At 37.4% G+C, this 26,836-nt stretch overlaps 3 protein-coding genes across 5 annotated transcripts in view; 2 read left to right on the plus strand and 1 right to left on the minus strand.

Moving 5' to 3' along the window:
• The window catches only part of slc24a4a (solute carrier family 24 member 4a), a 51,093-nt gene extending 47,079 nt beyond the window's left edge, over nucleotides 1-4,014 (plus strand). Inside the window, exons 15-19 of the mRNA XM_016540969.1 lie at nucleotides 321-487; nucleotides 824-938; nucleotides 1,043-1,155; nucleotides 1,246-1,311; nucleotides 3,540-4,014. Of these exons, the coding sequence (XP_016396455.1) occupies nucleotides 321-487; nucleotides 824-938; nucleotides 1,043-1,155; nucleotides 1,246-1,311; nucleotides 3,540-3,692 (614 nt within the window). The 3' untranslated portion in view covers nucleotides 3,693-4,014. The remainder of the gene's footprint in view (nucleotides 1-320; nucleotides 488-823; nucleotides 939-1,042; nucleotides 1,156-1,245; nucleotides 1,312-3,539) is intronic.
• A 3,124-nt stretch (nucleotides 4,015-7,138) lies between these two features.
• On the plus strand, nucleotides 7,139-18,909 carry dglucy (D-glutamate cyclase). Of its 3 annotated transcripts, none has more exons than XM_016540966.1 (13): nucleotides 7,139-7,213; nucleotides 8,799-8,885; nucleotides 9,809-9,962; nucleotides 10,509-10,707; nucleotides 10,887-11,037; nucleotides 12,286-12,408; nucleotides 12,622-12,825; nucleotides 14,199-14,459; nucleotides 14,650-14,749; nucleotides 15,751-15,899; nucleotides 16,182-16,301; nucleotides 17,715-17,869; nucleotides 18,452-18,909. In XM_016540966.1, the coding sequence occupies exons 1-13, from the start codon at nucleotides 7,210-7,212 to the stop codon at nucleotides 18,593-18,595; spliced, it is 1,851 nt and encodes a 616-aa protein (XP_016396452.1). In that variant the 5' UTR covers nucleotides 7,139-7,209; the 3' UTR covers nucleotides 18,596-18,909. The 3 variants fall into 3 exon arrangements, with proteins under 3 accessions (XP_016396452.1, XP_016396453.1, XP_016396451.1); XM_016540967.1 differs by having other exon boundaries at nucleotides 7,165-7,213; nucleotides 8,787-8,885; nucleotides 18,356-18,534; XM_016540965.1 differs by having other exon boundaries at nucleotides 7,172-7,213; nucleotides 8,787-8,885.
• Nucleotides 18,910-22,506: 3,597 nt separating this feature from the next.
• Nucleotides 22,507-25,949, minus strand: LOC107730208 (ovarian cancer G-protein coupled receptor 1-like). Its single transcript, XM_016540968.1, has 2 exons — nucleotides 25,854-25,949; nucleotides 22,507-23,742 (listed from the first exon to the last, which is right to left on the minus strand). Exon 2 carries the CDS (start codon nucleotides 23,651-23,653, stop codon nucleotides 22,616-22,618), a length of 1,038 nt encoding a protein of 345 aa, XP_016396454.1. The 5' UTR covers nucleotides 23,654-23,742; nucleotides 25,854-25,949; the 3' UTR covers nucleotides 22,507-22,615.
• Between the last annotated feature and the right edge of the window lie 887 nt (nucleotides 25,950-26,836).

Consider the following 26,836-nt stretch of genomic DNA (forward strand, 5'->3'; position numbering starts at 1 on the left):
TGTAAAATCTATGCGTTTCAGAAAGGCGGGGCATAGAGGAGAAACAATAATGTACAGTATGTGGAAAATAATGTGTTTTTTTTAACCTAAATCCGCATAAACACATTGCATTACACCAAATACACAACATAATGTTCTTTTTAGCAACATCATATGACCCCTTTAATATTATGCACTGCATGGGCATTTCTCATGTGTTTTCTTGTGAGCTCTGCTTTCATCTGAGCTATGAGCTAGGGTTGGATGGTCAACTTAATGCCATAAAGAGAATATTTTTTTTGGAGGGCTAATTACTGACATGCTGTGCCATGTGACTGTAGGGGGCACAAAGGATAAAGTGAAGTTTTTCATTTCCTGGCCCATTATGGTATTGCTGTTCTTCACGATACCCAACTGTGCCAAACCACGGTGGGAGCGCTTCTTCATGCTGTCCTTCTTCCTCTCTACGCTGTGGATCGCCATCTTCTCCTACTTCATGGTGTGGATGGTGAGTTTCAGTATCTTTGTGTATGTAAGCATTTTTCATGTCTTTTTCCCCCTGCATTATTCAATTTATTAAATATCATACTTAATAATGAATTGTTAATACAATATTTAAAATCTTGAATCTTAACTGTGACTGCCATAGTAAATTTTGTAAAATCTTTTTATTAGCCCCCTAGCAGCCCCTGGGGGTCCTTGGACGTCAGTTTGAAATCGTCTTTGTTTTGACACAATTTCTTTGAATTTTGCTTATTTTAGGTCATTCTGCTTGCAGGCATGTTACATCACTATTCCTATAAGCATTTCATTGAGGCTCATTCATGTGGGTTGCTGTGTGCAGGTCACAATCGCTGGATACTCACTTGGAATCCCAGATGTCATTATGGGTATAACTTTCCTGGCTGCTGGCACCAGTGTTCCCGACTGCATAGCCAGTCTCATTGTCGCACGACAAGGTAGAGCTCTCCTTTGTTTAATTTTCTTGGTTTTTCTACCTTCCCTCATCTTTCATCCATGTTGAGCTGACTTTCCAGCTTTGGCTTTGTGTCTGTGTGCTCAGGCCTGGGGGACATGGCTGTCTCCAACACGATTGGCAGTAACGTCTTTGATATCCTGGTTGGACTCGGCGTTCCCTGGGGCATCCAGACAATGGCTGTCAACTACGGCTCTGTGGTATCTGTCTTTGTCACTCCTCAAACATACACGCACACACAATTCCACAAAGACCGTAAAATTACCTTTCTTTTTTTGTGTCCTATTTAGGTTAAAATCAACAGTAAAGGACTGATTTACTCCGTTGTTCTGCTGCTGGGTTCGGTGGCTTTAACTGTGAGTAAATGTAAAGGACAATTCACTTCAGAAATACAATACATGGACACCCCTTTTTAGTTTTAGTTAGAACCTCTAATTCCACTGAAGACAAAACGTCTACAAAAATTCTATAGCTGAGTGTATATAGATTTGGTTTGGTTATATTTTGCTTACATACAAGCGTATAAATTTTTTCTCTTTTAATTTATACAGGGCAGTGTTTCAGACTCATTCAAACTTCTAACTGCTTTTTAAACATTTCATTAACAGTTTATGTTAATCCAATCCAGTGTAGCCTGATTTCAAATATTAAAACAGCTCTCGGCCCCGCCCCTCTCGTCACAACTTAAAATTGTTTATTGTCATATGAAATGATGAAATGTACAAATAGTTATTGGATAAATATATATTGGATAATTCATATAACTGTAATATTTATATATCAATTTACAAAACAAGAAAGGGAGAGAGAAAAAAAGGATAAAATAAAATCAACTTTTTAATATTTTTTTTAAATGGCATGTATGTATAATTTGTCCATGTGCTCTCACATTATTGTTATACTCTAAATACCATTCATCACTCAAACTGATATATAGGTTGATCTCTAGTCCAAATATGTAGCTGAGTAGAACGCAGCAGCGTCTGCAGGATTAGAAGCTCTTTACATATACATTTTTTAAACAGCCACTGAATGTAAGTATAGAGTAGAAAGAGGAAAATCAAATTTTTTCATCCCTCCTTAAAGGGATAGTTCACCCAAAAATGAAAATTACCCCATGATTTACCCTGATTTCTCAAGCCATCCTAGACTTTCTTCGAATACAATCTTGAGTTATATTTAAAAATGTCCTGGCTCTTCAAGCTTTATAATGGCAGTGAATGAGGGCTGATATTCAATAGTCCAATAGAAGTCCAATAAAGTGCATCCATCCATCATAAAAAGTGCTCCACACACCTCTGGGGGGTTAATAAAGGCTTTCTGAAGCGAATCAATGTGTTTGTGTAAGAAAAATATCCATCTTTAAGACTTTATAAACCGTAATCTCTAGCTTCCGCTAAATGTCGTACATGCATTCACGGGAGAGTGGCTTTCCAGCAGATGACGTAGAACATAGGCGACCATGGTAACGAATGCGGAAATGACAAACGAGGAAGTGTAGTGGAGAGAGCAAAAAAAACACTGGTCATGAATTAGAAGTACAAAATGAGGATTTGTAAAGACCTTTGCTGTAAACAAAACTTGGTTCTCACGAGACTAGCATATTCTCACTGGAGCTTACGTCCTACGTCATCCACTGGAACACCGCTCTCTCATGAACGTGCGTACGACAGTTAGCTTTTTTTGTGTCCTATTTAGGTTAAAATCAACAGTAAAGGACTGATTTACTCCGTTGTTCTGCTGCTGGGTTCGGTGGCTTTAACTGTGAGTAAATGTAAAGGACAATTCACTTCAGAAATACAATACATGGACACCCCTTTTTAGTTTTAGTTAGAACCTCTAATTCCACTGAAGACAAAACGTCTACAAAAATTCTATAGCTGAGTGTATATAGATTTGGTTTGGTTATATTTTGCTTACATACAAGCGTATAAATTTTTTCTCTTTTAATTTATACAGGGCAGTGTTTCAGACTCATTCAAACTTCTAACTGCTTTTTAAACATTTCATTAACAGTTTATGTTAATCCAATCCAGTGTAGCCTGATTTCAAATATTAAAAAGTCGTGAATATTTATTACAAAATTAATAATGACTTATGTGACGAGAGGGGCGGGGCCGAGAGCCGTGGGAACGGAGCGAGGCCGGTGGAGTAATTGCTAATGCGCGACACCTGCGCCACTCACCGGTCTCGAGTCTCACGGAGGAGCACCGGAAGGATAAAGGAGGAGTGACTAGAGAGTGGCTTTCCAGCAGATGACGTAGAACATAGGCGACCATGGTAACGAATGCGGAAATGACAAACGAGGAAGTGTAGTGGAGAGAGCAAAAAAAACACTGGTCATGAATTAGAAGTACAAAATGAGGATTTGTAAAGACCTTTGCTGTAAACAAAACTTGGTTCTCACGAGACTAGCATATTCTCACTGGAGCTTACGTCCTACGTCATCCACTGGAATACCGCTCTCTCATGAACGTGCGTACGACAGTTAGCAGAAGCTAGAGATTACGATTGCTGTCCATACAGTGTATAAAAGATTATTTTCTCTGGCTTCCTACGAATTATTTTGTTTGTCCACTTTCAGGTGCTGGGGATCCATGTGAACAAGTGGAGGTTGGACTTTAAGCTGGGCATATACGTGCTTGTTCTGTATGCCATCTTCCTCTGCTTTTCCGTCTTGATCGAATACAATGTCTTCACTTTCGTCAACCTGCCCATGTGCCTAGAAGGTGTCTAGGCTAGATGATTTCCATGGGCTTTGAACCAAAATACCTCCGGGATAAACCTGCAACCAAAATCACCAATTATTCTGCTGTTTCCTCTCTCTTTAAACTCCCTACTGTTGAAGAAAACCACTGTCTCCCGCTGCACATTCAAACCACTGTGGCTCAGATGGAAGAACTGCATTTCTCAGAATACCGTTGACTCGCAACTTTCTCCATCAATTCCAGGAAATTAAATTCTCTTTGGCAGCTCTCTTTATAACTGGATATTCTTCCACTTCTGAACCTTGGACAATCACAATGCAGCCCGTAAATGTCTTGTTCAGAGCAAAAGGATTCAAAGTGTACACTTACATCACAAACTGCACACACACACGGCAATGACAAAGAATGCTGCTCATTCCTGTATGCATTAGCAATCTACATTTTCTCATTTCTGTCTTCCCTTGAGACAACGTATGACATGAACATAATGCACTTTATATGTGGCATAAAACATCTATATCATATTAATTTATTTCCTCCAGAATGGACAAATGAAAGTTCGTCCTTGATGTGGCGCAATAAAAAGATGGAACTGACATGAAATGACTGTCCTCGGGAAAGAAAGTGATTCTCGCAGCTCGTTACACAAGAAAACTGTTGAAATAAGACGCATAGCAGATGTGAAGCATTTTCTGTATGGATCGTGCGGCAGGGGGCGAGCAGTTATGAAATCCTTATGAGCTGGACCATATAATTCCTGCTGAGAGCTTCCGGCAGGTGCCCATCGGAGAGGTCAGCGAGTGGACCAGCTTCTAACACATGGAAACAGAAGCTCTAAAATTGGACACGTTTTGGTTTCCCCTTAATTATTCCAAATCTGCATTAACCAGTGAATGGAACCAATCATAAAGCACACATCAAAAGCTGCCCCTCACCTCTCGTTCAGACCAGAGCTGACAGCCCTCAGGACCGCTCTTTGCTTGTTTCGCACTATGGACGATGACGGACAACTGTGGCTGCTTTGATATTACAAACACATACTGATGACATCACAAACAGAGATCCTGGATTTTGCAAACATTCTACAAATCGAAGAGTTTTTTGGGGGTTTATTTATATGTAAATATAACATCACTGATCCTGTTTGAACCAGTGCTTCCTTACAAGATGATGGGAGGTGAGGGTGAATTTACATAAGTGACCAAAGCGGCCACTTTTTCTTTATTTCCAATGCAACCTAACCTCCCTCTCTGGATATTTATTACCGTTTGTCTGTAATGCATGATTTGACACAAAGAAGCCATTTTTAAAGCAGGGCAAAAGCTTTGTGAGCTCACGTCAATGTTCCTACAAGGATGAATCTCAAGAAAATGTGCCCAGGTCATAATTCATTCCAAAATCAAAAGAAAAATAAATTAGATTGTGCAAGGAAATTAAGTTTAAAGACCTTTTAAGGTTTATCTGCATTGCAACATTTATTTTCATAAAATTTAAGCACATTTTCAAACCTGGATTCTCATAGCTGTAATATGCGGACTTCATACTGTAATTTGTGCATACTGTAATAAAATATATTTAAATTAGCATTAGCAAATTTTAAATTACCGTAATTATATTTTTTGCATTACAGTAATAGGATTGAGATTTTGTTATGCGGCCATGGAAATGTTTTGATCGTTTGTATTATTGTATGATTTTTTATTAATTTTTTTATTTTTTTTTGTGGTAAGTTTTTTTTTTTTTTTTTTGCAGTAATGAAAATTACATAGATTTGTACACAGATTTTAGGTGTACATTTAAATAATTTTAAATTTAAATTAGCTTTTTGCGTTACGGTAATGAGTTTGTTTTCTATTGCGGTAATGAGAGATTTTTCCATTGCAGTAATGAAAATTACAGTAATGATGTTTGAGGTAGAAAATACGCTTACTGTGATGTCACAATACAAAAACAAAATTATAATGGTCTTCATAGACTTCTTTTTCTTTAAGCATAAAATAATTAGCTTATTTCTTTGTTGTTGTTGTTTTTTTGGGTGAAATATGACCTGAACTTGACCTCGACAGGTTTCCTGAGATTCACCCCTAAATGGCAGCTACAGGACCACCATTCACTCAGCTGCTAGTGGGCTCAGGAGCCCTGAACTTGACTGTAGGGGAATGAGCGTGTCTTTTGTCAGTCGTAGAACCTGTCGTTGTTAAGTGCTAGGAGGTGCTGTCGCTGTTGTCTGTGCAAAAAGACAGGTGTTGCAGTATTTGATGTACACATTATATATGATATATGCAATCTCAGTCGGGGAGGGCCGATTATATTTTCATAGATGAGCCATGTTTGTGAAAGCTGCTGAAGTCGCCCACCGCTGTAACACATGCATGCAGATTCTGTCATCTAATCTTACATCATCACATAATGGCCATTCTGTAGAATGTCGACTTTAGTTTAATGTGGCTATGTGCTGTGCGGAATGACGGTGGTGTCATGTGATGATTCTCTTTCGTTCTTTGTTCTGTGGTGTTACTCAGTGGTGATGTGTACGATTACATTATTCAGCTGAAATAGATAAACCATACGCACACTGTCGGAGGAGCTTCTAAAGCTTCTTCCTATGCTGGTTGCCACATTAAATAGTTAAAAATGTTTTTTTACAGCATTAAATGAATTCTTCAGTGCCAGTTTCTATTTTTTATGTTAGTCTCTCCCTGGTTGTTTTGGGAAATCTCTTTTGCCAGTCCAATAGACAGTGCATTCATATACTAGATTCATTTGAATCTATTTGTCAGCACACAATCCTTTACTTTGTTGCAGGTTATTTCTGCCATGCTTGATGTAAATGCTACCCTTATATTTGAACTGATATATAAGTATTTTTTGACATTTAATTGTATTTTATAAACTTCGGACCTCCGGAGTGGTTTGATTAATGTTTCATCGGGTCACTTCAGACGGGATGTCTTTGTTGCCATTTGTACAGCACTCTTACATGAATAGACTTATATGCACTCTCCACTGTATGCCTCTTCAGAGGGCAAAAACTTAAAGGAAAATGCTTCAGATGACTCTGCCACGCATGAATATGCACAAGAGTATGAGAACTTCTCATGCGGTGTCTTGATTTATTAAACACACATGCACAGATACATGCGCACTGCTCCACGAGTGACCTGCTGCACTGTGAGTGGAACACATATAGGAAACCTTTTGTAAGGTACAGATTTAATGATTTTCAACATAAGACGTTGGTGTGTAACTTGAATGTATTGTCTTGCAAGCAATGGATGTTTCCAACCAATGCATTTTACTGTAAAGCAATAATCTAAAAAGAATATGAACAAAATATATGAAGCATACGAGTATTGTATGGAGAAAACAATTAAATTATACAGTTTATAAATGTGTTTCTTGGCTGTCTGTCTTACATTTGGTCATTGAGTGAGTTTTTAGCGCCCCCGCATGTATAAAGCCAGTACCTGCAGTTTTGGCCATTTTGTGTTTTCTTTTAAAATGGAATCGTTGTTGACCTTCTGCAGTCGCTTCTGATCCACAGAGATGGGTGAGTTTTATAAATACTGAAGTTAACGTCGTTATGTCGCCAAATCGGAATTGGCATCGAAAAGATAACTACTTTGTATGCAAGCATGCAGGTCGCGTTGTGTTTGTTTTTAAGAGGCAATCACGGAAGTGTCAGTGCGCTTCTAAAACGTCTATATTTCCGCTATTTGTTGCACTACAGTTATACGCTCTTATTATAGTTTTGCATTTTGAATTGCATGCTTTACCTGTGGCGCCAAGGTGAAGCGCAGCAAGAGCGCTGGTGACGTAACGTAGCTGGCGTGACATATCAGTGTGTTAACGTGACTACAACTATTTTTAAACCGTTTTTCTAATGCTTATATAATTATTGAAGAGTTTTAATGAGGGGGGATACAAATGAATGTGCGTCACTCTAAAATTGTTTAAAAACTTAATGTTGACAGTTACAGCAATAGGCTATATAAAATATAGGCTGCTTTCACTTTTCCACAGTTCTACATAGGCATAGCTGAGACCATACAGTCTATGGCTGAGACTGGGGTTAGTTGTCACACTGCTCACTGTACCTTTAATACATGTTACATTTCAGGAAAAAGTTACAGTTGATTGAACACAAAGTCGATAGTGGAGCATCATGTAACTTAAAAAGGTAATATCCAAAAATATCAAACCATGTTTGGACCAAGTCACTATATAGATTGATAAAACTTTTGTTTTTGTGTTTTTATAAAACACATTTGACAAATTGCAGTAGTTAAAATTGACAGCCTGACTTATGAACACAGTTCAACATTTTGGTTACAATGTACCTTTATTATATAATAATAATAATGTAATAATTCAAGTCGATAGTGGAACATCATGTTACTTAAAAGGGTAATATCCAAAAATATCAAACCATGTTTGGACCAAGTCACTATATAGATTGATAAAACTTTTGTTTTTGTGTTTTTATAAAACACATTTGACAAATTGCAGTAGTTAAAATTGACAGCCTGACTTATGAACACAGTTCAACATTTTGGTTACAATGTACCTTTATTATATAATAATAATAATGTAATAATTCATTACATTTATATAGCGCTTTTCTAGACACTCAAAGCGCTTTACATTGTCAGGGGGTATCTCCTCATCCACCACCACTATATAGATATCTTGCCTCTTTGTATGCTATTATGGATTTACTTTGTGTGCTTGTTCACTCATCAGCTATAGAAAAAAAAAATCCGTTGTAATTTTTTAGTGCACACAGATGATCCCACCATACAAAACCCACAGAGAAAACAATATTATGTATGTACTCAAAAAAGAAAGAAAAGGTTCATGTCAACTATTTTCAAAAAAACTTTTTCATTACTCTCTCTCTCTCTCTCTCTCTCTCTCTCTCTCTCTCTATATATATATATATATATATATACAGGTGCATCTCAATAAATTAGAATGTCGTGGAAAAGTTCATTTATTTCAGTAATTCAACTCAAATAGTGAAACTGATGTATTAACTTAATTCAGTGCACACAGACTGAAGTAGTTTAAGTCTAAATCAGTTTTTCAGTCTCTGATATTTCCAGATCAGTAACCTGTGACAGTTTTTCCTGCAGGGCTGTTGAAATGTGCGACAAATTTTCGCTGTCGTGCTGTTCGACTGAAAGGCCTGAAGTACAGCACCCGAGCAAAGATGAAGCAAGGTATGATTTACAAATGGTTTGGTTTTAGTTACTATGCACCTTTATGCATTACCATTTACAGCAGTGGGTTACATCAGCTTAAAATCATTAACCAGCTGGACTTTAAAGTGTCAGGCTGTCATAAAGCACAGGATTTAGCATGTGGCAGTCAGAGAGTCTGTCTCCCAGTGCTCTGCGGAGCATTATTCGGCTGCACAGTCGGGATATTAAGAACACCTCTGGTATCGCTGCAGGTATGAAGGGTGAAATTATGATTAGATGCCATGGTATGTTTAGTAAATACACTGTAAATCTTGTGTTGATGTTGCACATTCCAACTTGACAGAAGAATATGATTTATACTGGTGAATTCGTGTTTTATTAACTTTCAAACGGAGAATTCTAATTATGCAGTATATTGATCTGTGAATGCATTGAGTGAATTTACAGTATTCGCTTTCTGTAAACAAAGTAGAAGAAATTAATCATTTAAATCATTTGTGTCCGAACTTTCTGCATATAGTGCACAGCCTCAGAAATAACATGTGACTACTGCATTATGACACCGTGAACCTTCACTCTTTTGAGACTTTGGCATCTAAGCTGGATTGCTCTCTCCAAAAACCCTAAAGGAATGCTAATATTTCTAATGCAATTTTGAAACAACTCTAAATAAATAAAACATCAGTCATGAAAGTGTCAAATATAACTGCACTGTATAAACTGAAAGCTGAAACTTCAGTTCGTTGTTCCAGTAGGATCTTTTTATGGGACTCTTGTAGACTAGGATTGGATCCCAATTTTCGATATCATTTAGGACATTTTTTACATACCAAATTGTAAATCCTTAATCTGCAAAACATTTTTAAAGATTTTTTTTTAAGTCTGCAAGCATGAAGACAGCTACAAGATCTCACAGACAATATTACTGTGTTTACTGACAGGATATCAACAGGCTAATGTGGTGATCTTGCACAAGGATCTTGCTGATGACTTTGAGGCGTTTTGCAGAGCTAACAGTAGCCCCCTACCGCTGCTGTACAGGAGCAAATGTGGAGAATGGAGCTGTGGCCCCCTCGCCACAGGATCTGACATCAGGTATCGTCACACCAAAGTGTCCACTAACAGAAATGAAGCCCCTTCCCCTTTATTTTATTTTATTTTATTTTATTTTATTTTATTTTATTTTATTTTCACCAACTACTGAGTAAATAAGTGGTGGGAAAATAAAATAAAATCCTGTTTAATAGGAGGCTGTTCCTTTACAGATTATCTTTAGTCACAGACAGCTGTAAAAGATTAATTTTTTTGACTATAAAGTGTTCTGATGCCATCTTGCCATTTAATAATTACACCCAGAGATAGACTAGAGGAAAAACAGGCTGGAAAACCCGTGAAGGGATAGTTCACCCAAAAATAAAAATTCCATCATCATTTATTTCCCCTTATATTGTTCCAAACCTGTATGAGTTTCTTTCTGTTAAACACAAAAGAAGATATTTTGAAGAATGTTTGTAACCAAACAGTTGACCGTAGACTTCCATGCTTTTTTCCAAAGTCAATAGCTACTGTCAACTGTTTGGTTACCAACATTCTTCAAAAATTATTTTATTTAACATGTGCCTTGTCCTGTCTTTCTCTCAGGGAGGACTGTCCAGAGTACTGTGTGTTTGAGAACGGTGTGCTGATGAAGAAGGTCGCTAGTTTATCCTCTTACACTCCTCAACTTCAGGACATGGTTACATTCTACCTTGGCTGTAGTTTTGGTTTTGAATCAGCCTTGAAGGCCGCTGGGGTTCCAGTGAGAAATGTGGAACAGGGTAAAAATGTCAGCATGTACAAGGTCAGTAAACACCTCGGGCCTGGATTACATCCGTGTGCAGTAGCGCCTACAGCGTATTACTTGATTTTGCTTGTGTCAGATGTTTTCCCTGTTTTGAAATTGAAAAAATGACCAGAAGGAAAATCCTTTAGGTCAGAGTGCTTATGCCTGTTTTTGTTTTATTTGCTTTGTGTTTGCAGACCTCAGTAGCTTGTATTAGAGCAGGTCAGTTTCACTGTCCGATGGTGGTGAGCATGAGACCTGTACCAGAAGACAAGCTGGACAATGCGGCTCAAAGCACACACGGGATCCCACTGGCACATGGAGGCCCCGTCCATATTGGAGACCCTAGTATGTACTTATTTATATTAAAAAAAAAACATTTCTCACTAATCATATACAACTTTGAATGATCTTAAAGGGGTCATATGATGCTGCTAAAAAGAACATTATTTTGTGTATTTGGTGTAATGAAATGTGTTTATGCGGTTTAAAGTAAAAAAAAAACACATTATTTTTGCATCATATGACCCCTTTAAGGTGATTTTCAATAGATCAATTTGTCAGTTCCCCTCAAATGAACAGTTATTCAGTTTATCTATTTTTAATAGTACATCTATTGTTTTATCCGTTTAAATAAATAAGTGCTTTAAAAAAAACAGGTTTTGCTTGAAAAATGTTTGTGCTATATTTTTCTTAATAAATTGCACTTGATTTGATTAGCTGTATTTTTGTATTGTTTATATGCAATTATAGTACTATTATATTTTGAATTAACATTTATTTTTCTACTTTCAGTTTTCATTTTAGTTTAAGTTTCAGTGATTTTTGTAATATTTAGAGGAATTTATTTATTTTCAATTTTTGTAATTATAGTACTTAAAATTATAAACATTTCCTTGGGAACTAACTGAAATAAAATAAGTTTAAGTTTTTCATCTATATTTTATTTAATTTTATTTCGGCTTTATTTCATTTAAAGGAATAGTTCACCCAAAAAAGAAAATTTGCTGAAAATGTACTCACCCTCAGGCCATCTAAGATGTAGATGAGTTTGTTTCCCTATCAGAACAGATTTGGAGAAATTTACCATTACATCACTTGCTCACCAATGGATCCTCTGCAGTGAATGGGTGCCGTCAAAATGAGAGTCCAAACAGCTGATAAAAACATTACAATAATCTTCTCGACTGCATTACTTGATGTCTTGTGAACTGAACAGCTGTGTGTTTGTAAGAAACATCCATCATTAAGGCATTTTAACTTTAAACCATTGCTTCTGCCCAAAATACTGTAACGAAAATTATTTTTAATCATTTTAGTTAACAAGAACAACAATGGCTTTTATATGCTGTTATCTAAGAATACATTTTTAAGTGTCCAAATACTTTTTGGGACCATTGTGAATACCAAGCAGGTTCATGGAGGATATGACTAATGGTGGAATTCGCTCCTAAGAGCCCATCTGTAATACTTAACTGCGTGTGTCTGATCAAAACATGTCTAAACATACTCCAACTGTTAACATTTCAGGGGCTTTGAGGTGGAAAAATGAACTCCTCTTTAAACATCTCGTAAGCACCCTTAATTCTCTTGCAGAGCTGCTGGGTATCCAGGACTTGTCACAACCAGACTATGGGGACCCAGTGAAGCAGTGTCCCGGTGACGTGCCTGTGTTCTGGGCCTGTGGGGTCACTGGTGTTGAAGCTGTACAGAGCTGCAGTAAGGTTTCTCCAAAAACTGTAGTTGCACTGTTTGGTGCTGCTAGTGGAGTAGAAATGACACACTTCTCCTTTAAGATTAAATGTCACTGGGTTTTCAGTACACTTGAAGTTTTGTTTCTTTAATGTCATTTTTTGCGGCATACACAGATCATTTTTATGCAGTGTGTAGGAGAAGAACTGCATGTTGACCTTTTGTTTTTTAATGTTGCAGAGTCCGCTCTGGCGTTCACACACTCTCCTGGCTGTATGTTCATCACCGATCAAAAGGCAGAAACTATTTCGTCCCTCACTCTTGAGCCAGCACAATGCCCTTTGAGTTTCTGCATTTCCCAGAATCCTCAGCATTACAGTATCGCTAGCAAAAGAGCTGTTCAACAAATTCGAGCAATTGAGGAGCTTGTTGTTGAAGACCCAGGTATGAAGCAGCACAATAATAATGTGCATTTGATCAGATATAACTGCAGTACAAGATTATGAGATGCATTATTTGAATACTTGGCCAAAGAGATGTGTCTTTAATCTAGATTTAAACAGAGAGAGTGTGTCTGAACCCCGCACGTTATCAGGAAGGCTATTCCAGATAATAAAGCGCTATACAAATGCATCATTAATTTATTCAAAAAAACATAATTAATTCCAAACCAAATACAAAAGTCTGAAAAAAGGTTCTGAATAAAAGTTCGAGTCTTTACAATAGTTTTCAAGATAATGATATAAAATAATGAATTAATTAAGAATAAAACAAATATTCTTTTCTAAAGGTTTGTCATAAAAAATTTTTTTATTTTTTATTTTCCAAAATAATGTCAGTTTATTTGTATGTCAATCCCGTGGCAAAAACAGAGAAACAAATAGAGACATAATTAGCGTAGCTGCTGTTCCAACCAAGCAAAATTGATTTGTTTAACCCAAACTAAAGAATAATAATGATGTGCATTTGATCAGATAGAACTGCAGTACAAGATTATGAGATGCATTATTTGAATACTTGGCCAAAGAGATGTGTCTTTAATCTAGATTTAAACAGAGAGAGTGTGTCTGAACCCCGCACGTTATCAGGAAGGCTATTCCAGAGTTTGGGAGCCAAATGCGAAAAAGCTCTACCTCCTTTAGTGGACTTTGCTATCCTAGGTACTACCAAGAGTCCAGAGTGAAGTCAATCTTTTTCTTAAATCTGTATAAGGCCTGGGATACATTTTAAAAGAAACCGTCTCAAATCTTATTGATGACACAATATTTACTAGATACCATAAAAGCCACTTCCAAATAATATCTTGGAAACGTGAATTTCTACATTGGCATTGTAAACTCAAGATATTTGTGTAATGCTACATCCACACCACTAGGTGTTAGTGTACTTCCACGACAACGTAGCCATTTTTGTTTTAGTAGTTGTGTTATTGAGTGCACCATTGTTGACATTTATACATTTTTAAGTGTGGCCCAAGTGTACAAATTATTTTTTGGTATCTCTGTCTGCCATTGTTAAGTTTTTTTTTTTTTTTTTACTGTGATGTTTAAACAAAATGCCATAATTGCACCTTTCAGTGAAAACAAAAGACTCTCTAGTGCAGGATTTCTCCAATCATTTAGTCTCCACTTTTGAGTGCAGTGCCCGCATCTCAACAACCGATGCATAGAACCCAAGTCCCCATCCTACATTGATCTGATTTTCTTTTCTTTTTCAATAATCCATTACACTCACATGTTACAATACTGAAGAAAAGATCTGTTGCTAGTTCCATTTCATCATGCCTTGACATCAGTAACTCTGTGGTTTGTGTGCAGGTTCAAGAGGTATCCGGGCCCTGTTCTTGCAGGATGAGCTCCTAAAGGCCTGTCTCTCACTGTCCCATTCCTCCTCTGTTCTCATCACCACTGGTTTCCCCACACACTACATGCACAACCCCCCTGAAGAGACTGATGGCCCGCCCGGGGCCATCGCCATGGCAGCTATGCTTCAAGCACTCCGCAAAGAGGTGGTCATCGTGACGGATGGGCGCGCTTTGGAGATGAATCAGCACATCATGCGGGATGCTGTGGAGAAAGGTGCCTCCATCATTGCTGATTTAGTGTTTTTGAGATATTCTTTGGTTGTGCTAGCCAGACGTGATAAAGCGACATGCAAATTAACATTTTAGGGGGTAGACTTGTCATGTCTGGTTAGGACAGGGTCTTACTGTACCATGTTTTCTGAATGTGTGTATGTGTGTGTGTGTGTGTGTGTTTTCACTAACAGGTGTGATAAAGACTGCTGTGCCAGTAATAAGTTTCCAGAGTAATGGCCCTGACTCAGCACTTCACTTCCTGTGCCATGATGGAGATCCCACTAAGCCCAGGTGTAATGTGGTTCAATCTCATTTTCCATCCACTGCTTTCTCTTGTGCTGCATCCCAATTCACCTACTTACTTATTTATTTTGCCCTAAAACTTTTGAGTATGTAGCAGAATAGTAGACCAGCTTTGGGACATACTACTTCATCATAATTGAGTCATTTCATTTACCTATCATATTGGAGAGAAACGAAGAGGCACACTGATCTGCCAGTCGCGGGCCTTTAATGCCTTGAACTCTCCTCATGTGTTTGCATAATGATGCATTTAAAAGTTAATAACCAAACATATCTTTATAAAGGTTTTCAATGTTCGCAAATATAACGCAGATACCATTTAATAGTTATTATTTGTTTTTAATCAGGTCAGGTATTATTACGCAAATCCCTTTATATAAGCATCTCTACTTCACCGTCAGTCTCGCATATCCACTTTTTATTTGTGTTTGTAGTTCTAATCGAATCTGCGTCCAACGTGCAATGGGTTGTGGGCAATATTAGCCCTTCGAGTGTGCATGAATCTGCACTTCGAATTTTCAATGGAAATGGTAAACTGTCCGAGATGCTCATTTTGACATACTATGATTTGAGATGCACTAATTTTAATTTTGAATACTATTTAAGACAAATACTATGCGAATTGCGACTCAGCATTGGTTGTTATTAAGATCACGCGTGATAGAATATGGCCAAAAATGGCGTCAATGGAAAATGCATACAGTTCAGCTGTGTTTCCCTGAAAATAATTGCACAGATTAGAATGTTCGTCAGCCAATCAGATTCAAGCATTCAACAGCCCCATAGTATAACTTTGTATAATGGCTGCTAAACTGTATAACTGATCGTTGGTAAGTCCGAGCAAGTCTCGGTACTTGCTCTGTAGCAGCAGCAGCAGCATAGCAGATCTATTCCGCCAAGACCAAATACATTAACATTGTCATGTACATTACCATGCCAATCCCTCCGAGAGTTGTCATGACAGAACTGAAATTATGTATACTAAAAAGGTTTGACCACTTGGTGGCAATAGAGCGCAGCGGCCGGGCTACCGACGGAAACTACTACAACATGAGGGGGGTGAACATCAAGCATTTAGTCGACCCAATAGATGACCTCTTCACCACTGCCAGCACTATTGCGGGCATCACTACCACAGGTAACAAAGCCAGAGCTTCAGTGCTCTAAACCACTGTGATTAACTTACACTAGCAAATGTTAGTGTATAATAAAAATAGAAGTATATTATGATTGTGGTTTTATCTGTACCCTCTCTGATGTAGTCAATGTCCTAATCTCTTTTAACGAACACTATGAATGCTTGAATCACCAACTTTGTTCCCAATTAATGATAAGTTTGGTTGGCACCAGGGAGCGGTTTAATGAGATCTGTCACCTCTTTGGAACAGGATTAATTGTGTGTGTATGTGTGTGTGTACAGGGGTCGGGGATGGAGGTAATGAGCTTGGTATGGGCAAAGTCAAAGCAGCAGTTAAAGCATACATGCCTAATGGAAATCTGATTGCGTGTGACGTGGCTGCTGATTTTGCAATCACAGCAGGTAAGCGCACCTCACACAGAGACCACATAATGTGCCTACATGCTTCCTGCTAGCTGAAAATAAGCACGTTGCACCTAAACACAACTTATGTGGTCACACAGTGGTACTAAGTTTCACATTACACCTACTTGTTTCTTATTAAGGGGGCTAAAGGAAGAATGTTAGTTTCCGATATCATAGGAAGTGGATCAGAGATGTTATTTGACATAGTCAGTGTTGCCTAGTGTCTGTCTAGTAAAAAAAAAAAAATATATGATTTCTGACATTTAATTGACATTTAGGCACTAGGAATGTAATGTTGAGAATAATAAGAAGAATATCTTGAATTCTATTTTCTTGCGTAAGCCAGGATTTCAAATGCACTTTTTGAATAGTAGTGCATTTAGATACTATATCAATTAATGTTTCAGATTAAATACAAGTTAAGCTGTATTGATTAACAAAATATGTATATGTATATATATATTTAGAGACTGTTGGGACTGTTTAGCATGTCACATTTACAGTTAAAAGATCTTGTACTGTGTGTAACTCAAAATATTATCTGCAAGATTTATATAAAACAATGCAAATAACTTTATTTATGCAATTTTATTTATTTATTTTCATGTATGTGTGATATTTATTTTAGCATTTTACAATTGAAATACACTATTGGTCAAAAGTTTGGAGTATTGTTTTTTTTTTATTTAATTGTCTCTTATTCTCGCCAAGGCTGCGTTTATTTAATAAAAAATAATTTAATTTATTTAATTTTCTTCAGTGTCACGTAATCTTTCAGAAATCATTGTTATGCTGATTTGGTCTTCGGTTATTAATAATGGATAATAATAATATTAATGTTGAAAATGTTCTGCTTAATATTTCTATCAATATATAACTTTTTTCAGGATTTTTTGATGAATATATAGTTCAATGAACACCATTTATTTGAAATTTGTATTAACATTCAAAATCTATTTACTATCACCTTTGATCAATTTAATGCATCCTTGTTGAGTAACAGTATTCATTTATTTTATTTTATTTTCTCGTTTTAAATCTTACCCCAAACTTTTGAATGGTAGTATATTGTGAAAAATGCTAGCGTAATGGCTGCTGAAAATTAAGCTTTGCAGTCACAAGACTAAATATCATTTTAACATATATTAAAATAGAACAGTTACTTTAAATTGTAATAATATTTCAAAATATTACTGTTTTTATTTATATTTTGATCAAATACAGTAAGTGTAGCCTTGGTGAACATAAGAGACTTCTTTTAAAAACATTTTAAAAAGAAAATCGTAATTATTCCAAACTTTTTGATTGGAAGAGTGTATATTATTTTGGTTTCTACAAAAGCTTGTATTTGCACCACGATAGTGTACCATGAACTTTTCTTAGCATACCTAACGTCCGCTTCCTGTGTAGGAGTGTCTAACTGGGGTGGCTATGCTGTCGCCTGTGCTCTGTATGTTCTCAATCTCTGCCCAATACACTGGCGGTACCTCCACAGTGGTTTGGGTCTGTCACTGACGCCCGATCAACAGAGCCTGTGGATGGCCTGCCTGCCCACTGTAGCCAAGGTATACGACAGTATTATCAAAAATAAATGATGGCTGATGATTATGGTGGCTAAGTTCAGTCCTACATTACATTAAAACATCTGTTCTTCTCAAAAACGTATTGCATTGCGGCTTAAGGGTGTCTTCTGGAAGAGTTTAAGCACCTCATAATATCACCTCATGCTGTTAACTTTGTGCCCCATTTTATTTTCAGTGGAAATCCACTGGTATAAAACTTGCAGGCGCTTCGCAGTGCTGCTTCCAGTCAACACTGGCCATTTTTATATTTGCGGTGAACTGCAGACCACTTCAGAACCTCTGCCAGTGTACGTTATAATTATCACGGCCACAATGGCTGGAACCAGCCTGTTAACCCTGTATTCACATTCTTTTCTGTTATCCTAAATATTTTCTGTGTCCATCATGTTGTTTCTCCTCAGTGGAGGCTTTAATAACACTTTTCCTGTTTTTAAAATTCCCACTCCCACATGTAGCTTAAAATAAAAGACCATTACCACTGAATGCATTACCAATGACTGAAGACAGAAAATCCAGCTGCAAAGACAAAAACGACTTGATGTGGTGCTTCTATTTGAAAAACAGGAGGAAGAGATGCTCCACATTTTGGTGAAATATGGCGTCCGCAGCGGTAAAACGGCAAACCTAGGACTGGAGGTGGATGGATTGACCTTTCACCCCTACCATTCTGACATCATACAGCGGCTTAGAAATCTCACCCTTGCCTGATGTCATAGTGTGGCCTACATCACGGACACGTCACATAGCCACAGGAACCAAGACGCACATCTGTGACCAGAGTCAGAATTGATTTGAGCTTGTTTGTATATTCTCACTCATTCTCACAGATGAAAATGAATATGGGAATGTAATAGAAAGAGATGCCATTGTAGATTGTCATAAAGAATCAACAAAATGTTACAAAGTAGTGTTTAATTTTTGTGCTCTCACCTTATTAAACAATCGATGTTGCTTTTTCACTTTCTTGCCTATTTCTTCCTGTATGCAGTATTTGAATAAAAAAATAAACGGTTAATTTCCAGATATTACAAATATTGTACCCTGAGGGACATGTCCTACTGATTATTCAGTCAACAATATGGGTTTTTTAAAGCTGCGCTATCGAAGATTTTGTTTAAAGATTAATGAAATACTATTATTACGCTAGTACATAAAAATAATAACAAATATAAGCCTATAATGATTCACATTTTACACTGTCGGGTCAGATTTCGCGGGAACCATGTTACGTCACGTGAGTGTCCGGCTTGGCGGCAACTGTATCTTTTGTGGCGTATTACAACAATACATAGGCTAATGTTGTGTAGATTTTGTCTGGTCAGCTAGCTATCATTAAACATGGACGGAGAACGGCAAATCTGTGAAGAATCACCCATTTGTCAAAACTGAAACTTCGAACTGCAGAGATGTGGTAAAGTACAAAACCCCAATCAAAACAAAATAAGAACCCACAACGGATATGATACAGTAGGCTACTTATTGCTCAAATTAATTTTTTTCTGATATACTTTGAATATTTTTACTACTATCAGTATGGTTTGTACTGTGATCCATTTTTTTAATGGCCATATCGATTACTACAAACCATGTGATTCATCCATGCAGTGACATGCAATTTTATTTTTAACCACAGAAGGCGATAGAAAGGCTCAAGTTCTGTAGGGCGTGCTATTTCTATACAGTTGAATTTCTACATTTGCCTGCCAGTTCCACATATTGTATTATGCTTTGAAAACTGCTTTGTTTTTCAATAGACATTTAACTTGGGTTTATCTTGAATAGTTTGTATTTGTTTTTGTCTAATTAATGCTCTAATTAATAGGCATATTTGGTTACATTCTTTGGTGGTATTTTATTATGGTTATTGTGATTTTAGGTACTTGATCCATACATTATATTCATACCATAATATTCATGTTGTACTCCCAAGGAAATCAATTTTAAAAAAAACATGGTATTACACAACTTGCGTGTATCGGAGAGTACAGACAGCTGTTTTAGTTGTCTAATTAATGCTCTAATTAATAGGCATATTTGGTTACATTATATTCATACCATAATATTCATGTTGTACTCCCAAGGAAATCAATTTAAAAAAAAACATGGTATTACACAACTTGCGTGTATCGGAGAGTACAGACAGCTGTTTTAGTTCAGATCCATGTTACATAGCACATTCATGTTATTTGGAAATTTGTATATTATCACTGACCTTTTTAGAGTTAAGTGTCTTCCTCTCTTCCAAGGTTCAACCAAAATCAACACTGGAGAAGACCATCCCAAAACCCTTAATCATAAAGTCAAATAAACAGCAGACTTTTAATTAGTCTGGCTCTGGTTACACCTGAAAGTATTAAACATTTCTCTGGGACCGGATTAACAAGTATGAAAATAAAATAAATAGGCCAATCTCTCAATTTCTATTAAAACCATGCTGGATATGTTTTTACTGGGAATGTGACTTTATACTAATCAATCCCATCTGTATTTAGGCTTCTGTTTATGCACCTTTGTTTAATGTCACAATTCTGCTTCCAGTAGAGTTAAATAATCAAAACCAAAGAAAGACAGCCAAGAAAGACCACGATTAAACAAAAAGGACTAGCATAAGATGAAAGCGTTTCTCTGAGCAATCTTTTTTTTTTTAAGGGGAATTGATTACCGTCTCCTGTTTGCATTAAAGGGATAATTCTGTCCTAATTTATTACTAATTCAGACCTATTTTTATTATTCATATGGGACAAGTTTTCGTCTTTAATATTATAAAAGAAAATATTATTATTAATAGTTGGAGAAATTAGATCATTTTAATGCACAAAGTATGCAGACAAGAAAGCCAGATGTCTGGCTAGTAGAGAGAGAGGAAGTGAAACACAGATTTAATCATATTTTTGCACCACATATATCATATATTTGCTGCAAGGGTTTGCTGTACCTATTATTTTCAGTATTTTGTGCCCTTGAGGCTAACAAGCCAAACAAAACCAAAATTCAATTAACAGACATCTAGAGAGAACATACTATCTTACAAAAATCTGACTAGATAACACAGTACCTATAATCAAAATTAATTTCTCTCTACTTTTTACACCCCTGCAATACATCACAGCACCATTTCTGTCTCCATGTACTGTGCAACAATACAATCATTGCCAGTGATTTGTGCAACAAACAACAGAGTGTACAACCAATAATAAAAAGTCCCATATATGAACCTGAACTGCAGTCACTATATAAAATCAATGAAAACCTGAAAACAATCTTGATTTAGTTACATATAGCCTACATACAATCTGCATGCATGTTGATTAATCATTGTAAACTTGGTTTGAATGAGCAGGAAAAAGAGAACACGTCAACATGTCTGTTCTTTCAGTTCAGGTCATTCATTTAAACTCCTTGTATTAGCTGTGATCACTTCCATCTAAAAATATAAACACTGCACCAAACACTCATTACCTTTTACCTCAGCGGTTTGAGCAAACAGAAGATACATGATTTCTGGAAGCAACCATCAATCACTTCTTCCTCATCTATTTTCCCAGGATATGAAATCACACTGGGAAGCTGTCCAGGTTAAAATGGTCTGTTTGGAGGTGGTTGACCCTTCACACCCACACTGCGTCCCTTTTTCTGCTTGTTAACTGTCTGTGTGCTCCATGTCTAACCATGTAAAAGGTGAGTAGGCAAACAAATATACAGCTTCATTGCTATTGTTTCCTTAGAGGAAAGGTTCACCCCAAAATGAAAATTCTGTTATCATTTACCCACCTTCATGATGTTCCAAACCTGAATTACTTTAATTTTCTATCATGGAATACCAAACTCCATGCTGTTATTTTTCATCAAATAAGAGCATATTGTAAGCAGGAACTGTTAAACACCAAAAAGAACATAAAAGTATCATCACATTGGTCCATGAAACATCTAAAGCCATACAACCACAATTTATATATTTAATGATAATCTTCCCCTCCCTGCATATCAAATTAAGCATGCATACATTTTCATCAATTTATATTGTACCTGGTTTGACATCAATGAACCAAACGCCACTGGTTCTCGCTTCATAGCTAAATCTGACATTAGAAGTTTGCGTCTGCAACAAGAGATTTGCAGTGATAACAACAGGCCGTAACCATTAGGGTGAGTAAATGATGACGGAATTGTGATTTTTGGGTGAAGTACAGTATTAAAGGAACTATAACCAATGAGGTTTGAAAGCAGAATTGGTTTTAGTTTTGGACACAGTTTTAACTGTTACATGCACATGTACTGTAGCTAAAGGGACTTCTTTAGCTCATCGGTTACTAAAACCTCAAATGTCAACCACTGGTGATTATAAAGGTAGCAATCCCTGAGAATGACACCACATAACAGTAGCATGTTAGCTTACCAAAACCATGAAATATTGCAGTTTAATTTTAGAACAAAATACAGGACTGACTCTGACAAAGTAGGTTAATGTTCTAACTTCTAACCCATGCAAAATGAAAAACAGTATGCAGCAGCAGTACATCTGAGGAGCCTGTGGCTAAACGGCAAACCATGAAATATTGCAGTTTAATTTTAGAACAAAATACAGGACTGACTCTGACGAAGTAGGTTAATGTTCTAACTTCTAACCCATGCAAAATGAAAAACAGTATGCAGCAGCAGTACATCTGAGGAGCCTGTGGCTAAACGGTATGATGTCCATTGTATAGATAACTAATACAACAAAAATGTTTAAACGTCAGTTTTGACCTGCTGCAAGAGTGTTACCACTGAGGTACCTGTAACATTACCATTGGTGACTGCAAGCTCAGTAGAGTGCGTGTTGAACCTTCCATGGCTTTTTGAGCAACAGCATAAGACCCGAGTGCAAGCGTCCTGAGCCTTCTGGATGCCCTTTTGGGCACTCTCACTGATAAAACAGTAGAGCGCAGGATCGGCCACGCAGTTAAAACTAGTAAGCAACAGAGAGAAATGGTAGTAGTTGAAAATGTTCTCAATGAAGTCGCAGTCCCGCTCCAATATGGTGCGTACCAGCAGGAAGACGTGGTATGGTGAGAAACAAACCAGGAAGATGACGATGGTGCTTGTTACAAGGTACTTAATGCGAGTTTTCTGGGCTGTCTGCGTGCCTGCACTCTTGCCCACTGCTCGGAGAACTCTAAAGTACGACACGGAGAGGATTCCTAAAGGGAACAGGAAACCTATGTAAAAGCGGTAGTAGTTTATTGGGTACTCCCATGTCTTCATGGGATAGTGCTCAAAGCACACAGATTGGTTGTGCTTGTCCCTGCTGAGCTCCTTGTGCCTGAAGAACACCACTCCTACGGCAAGCTCTTTGAGCCAGACCACCGTACTGACCAGCGCTGCTGCTCGTACCGTTCGGAAAGCCGAGAAGCGGAAAGGGTAGACCACCGCCAGGTAACGGTCAATGGAGATACAACACAGAAAACCAATGCTGACGTAGATGTTCTCGTAGAGCAGGAAACCACACAGTTGACAGAGCCACTCCGAGCCGCTCCAGTTGTCCCCTTGGAAGATATACTGGAGCCAAAGGGGCAGGGAGGCCAGGTACAGCAGATCAGATATGGTCAAGTTTAGCAAGTAGACCCCCAGCTCATTGTGAGCTTTCAGTTGGAGCCAGGCATGGTAGAGCGAGTAAGCGTTGGCGGGAAGACCCACTAGCAGGACAAGGATGTACGCACCCGAAAACAGGTACTGGTGAATCTCGTGGCTTATAGTGCAGTTTATTTGCTCCTCAGACATGTTCATCTTTCTAACCTCATGTTCGCAGAGTCTTATTCAACAAGTGTAGGTAAGTTCGTAATCAACAGAGGTCTCCAGATAACATTCCATGGATTCTATGGGAAGCAAACAAAATAGCATAATTAGTGTGTCCAAATACCACTACAGTATTCATACAACCCAGAAAATACCTTGATAAGCTACAAATTCTGATGTACGTATTGGACGTCATGGGAAAGTTGAGTTCATCTGTGAAGGTTATCTTAAAAATCATAAACATTTGATGGCTTTCAGTAAATACTTGTCAAACGGATTTGGGTTTTTCTCAGTTCAAGCAGACAGAAGTTGTACTTCTGCATGCGTGAAAATAGTTTTCTGGGGATGTTATCAAGATGGCAGCTGAGTGACAAACGTTTTGTGTGTGGGCTGTGTCCTTCATCCTCTAAACTATTCTAAATATACAGGAAGCGGTATTAAAGTGTTGAAGGAAGTGTGAAACTCATCTACTGCTTTCACAATATGCCATATGACGAATCCAGCTACACAATACGTCTTTTCCACTTGGCTTTGACGTCTGCGTACTGTAGGCGTTTTTGTTGTTGAGAAGAGCCTGTGCAATGCAATTAAAGCATCTTAAACATCTTATATATATAAATCCTAATTCATGTCATGGATTTGAGTAACCTACGTTGCCCTTTTCAATCTGACCATGGCCTGGTTCGCAGAATGTCTGGCTGATGAAAGGTGTTAGATATAGTGGGATTGAGACCTTGACTGCAGTGACTACTGTGGAACATAACAAAAGAGACCAATAAAGCAGCGTGAACAACATGTTTCATCACCAATCCATTAAATGCTTAAGAATTTGTCCCTGCATCTGAGCAATACACGACACCTTCAATAATACTGCTCAGACATGCTAAACAGCATCTGTGTAAGTACAGCAGTATTAACCAGACCAGAGTCTCAATATTGGAAAACTGTTTTCAGTGGAATTGTTTTCTGTTCTCGGAAGTCACTTCTGATTTTGTCTTTTATATTCTATATGGAGCTTCAGCTACCTTACAGAGAGACTTACCTATAGAGATTTGACATTTCCCAAGCAAACTATGGAGCTGTTTTCCTCTATGAAACGTTGATGAAGTCCTATACTGTATATGATAACACAAGCAGTTCACTTCCTGTTCAGAACCAAAAATGGTTTGGTCAGAATAATGTGATGAGATGTGAATCTCTGCTTCAAACCATCTTATCCAATCAGAATTCAAAGTCAAATCTATATCTATCTACACACACACACACACACACTTTTATTGTTACACCGCAGAAATAGAAAAGTTCTAGATTAGATTGTTTATTTTCTGCCACCCAATACTTGCATAAATGAAATTATGAAACAAAACAAAGAGGAAAAAAAAACAGCTGAGCATGTTTAGCCTAATTCAGGTCGATTATTAGGGACTGATTGCCATAACATAAACCTAATAACGCTTCTCTGACCGCAAATGTGGTCGAACTTGTGCTTGAACGTGCCTCTCTCTAGCTGGCACGCTTAATTTCGACATGAAACCTATTAAAGCCATGTAGCCTACTGTAATCCCACCGGTTGCATTTTGACAAAAGTTTGACATGTAAAACATGTTGTAATACAGAAAAAAACTAGTATTAGTCGGTAATATTCGTTTTTATTATTAATGTAGTATTGCTCTATTGTGCGCAATTCATTACACCATTTGGAGTAGGTAGCCTATGATCACATTATAAAACTGTAAGTCATTGGTAGCACAGCTTAATAAATGTGTCTGACTAATTTCACAGATGTTGGACAGAAGTGCAATTTGTAGATTCTCACTTGTAGTACGTACTTCAGAAATGGTCTGGCTAATACGCTATAATTATTGTGAAGTGCTTCACAAATAGCTTTTGGAAAGCTGTAAAATATTAATCAGCATCATTTAATTGCCTATAGTTTACTACACGAATAGCATGGTAACCATATTTTGGCAAAATACCACAATGATCATAATTTTCGTTATAACTGATTTTAAACGTAGCCTATTCGAAATGTTAATTGCATTCCTGTCTCCTGCTTTTTCATTTTATTTTTTATTGACAGTAGAGCATAATAGCCTACTAAGTAGCTACTCAGTTTACTGTAGCAACAACTACTGTACTATATGTTTTTAAGGAATAGGAGAGTATATCAGACTTAATGAAAGTACATTACCTTAAGATTGCTGGTTTTAATCCCACGCGACTCATTCGAGGCATTTCTGAAGCGTGATAAACATTCTCAAGCTCAACCGCTCCACCGACTCTGTCATTGAGTTTTGCCTGTTTCTATTCGTTTACTCGTGGGAGTGATTTTTTTTTTTTTTTTGTTCCGGGGTTGTCGCGTCGGAAAGGAGGACAATTTTAATTGCGTCAACAGTTTTTACGTGATGATGCGCGCAATTACTCAGAGCTAAACACTCATCTCAAGTGCCTTCCACAGACACAGGATGTGTCTCATATCCTATAGTGACCTGCCTGCACAGACAGCATGCCTGGCCATTACAGCTGCGTTCAGAGTCAGATGAACCGACATGAAGAACGCAACTGTAGCCTAATGTCCGAAGTGCTGTCTAGGTAGGCAGCTCCGTCGCATAATAGACTCATTGTTTATCTACCTGTTGGGAATAAGGGTAATTATGTATGTGATGTATGCATAAGTAAACATTTAAGGTTTCCTCAGTGAAATTGTTCACAGCGTTTGGACCGAGCGCAAAGGAAAGGACGCGTTTCAAACTGTTGCACTCCTCGAATACTCACACTTTGGTGTCCTATTTTTGTGAGACTAGATGTTTGGTAAACTGTTATTTAACATAAATTTAAGCTAGCATGAAAAAATATGGGGGGGAATCCCATATTTGATCCAACCCTGTTACTGCATGATTTCCTCAGTTACTATTTTTTTTAACATTGCTTAAAATTGTGACAACCAAGTCATAACTTACACGTTATATGGCAGGACAACTAGGCTAAATCTCATCTCTTTTCTCGGTTTTTAGCTTCATTCGTCAAGTTCAAACTTTAGCTCTTGTTACTGAAATAAGAGAAGTTGTTGAATTTATTGAAAGAAGACAAAACAAGTATTTTGTCTTGAAATCTATGGGAAATATAAGTTTATCAGTAACTATAACTCAACATTTGGTGCCAAATTAGCTGGAG

This window comes from Sinocyclocheilus rhinocerous, unplaced genomic scaffold (assembly GCF_001515625.1).
Source record: "Sinocyclocheilus rhinocerous isolate Xijiao unplaced genomic scaffold, SAMN03320098_v1.1 scaffold1419, whole genome shotgun sequence".
NCBI lineage: Eukaryota > Metazoa > Chordata > Actinopteri > Cypriniformes > Cyprinidae > Sinocyclocheilus > Sinocyclocheilus rhinocerous.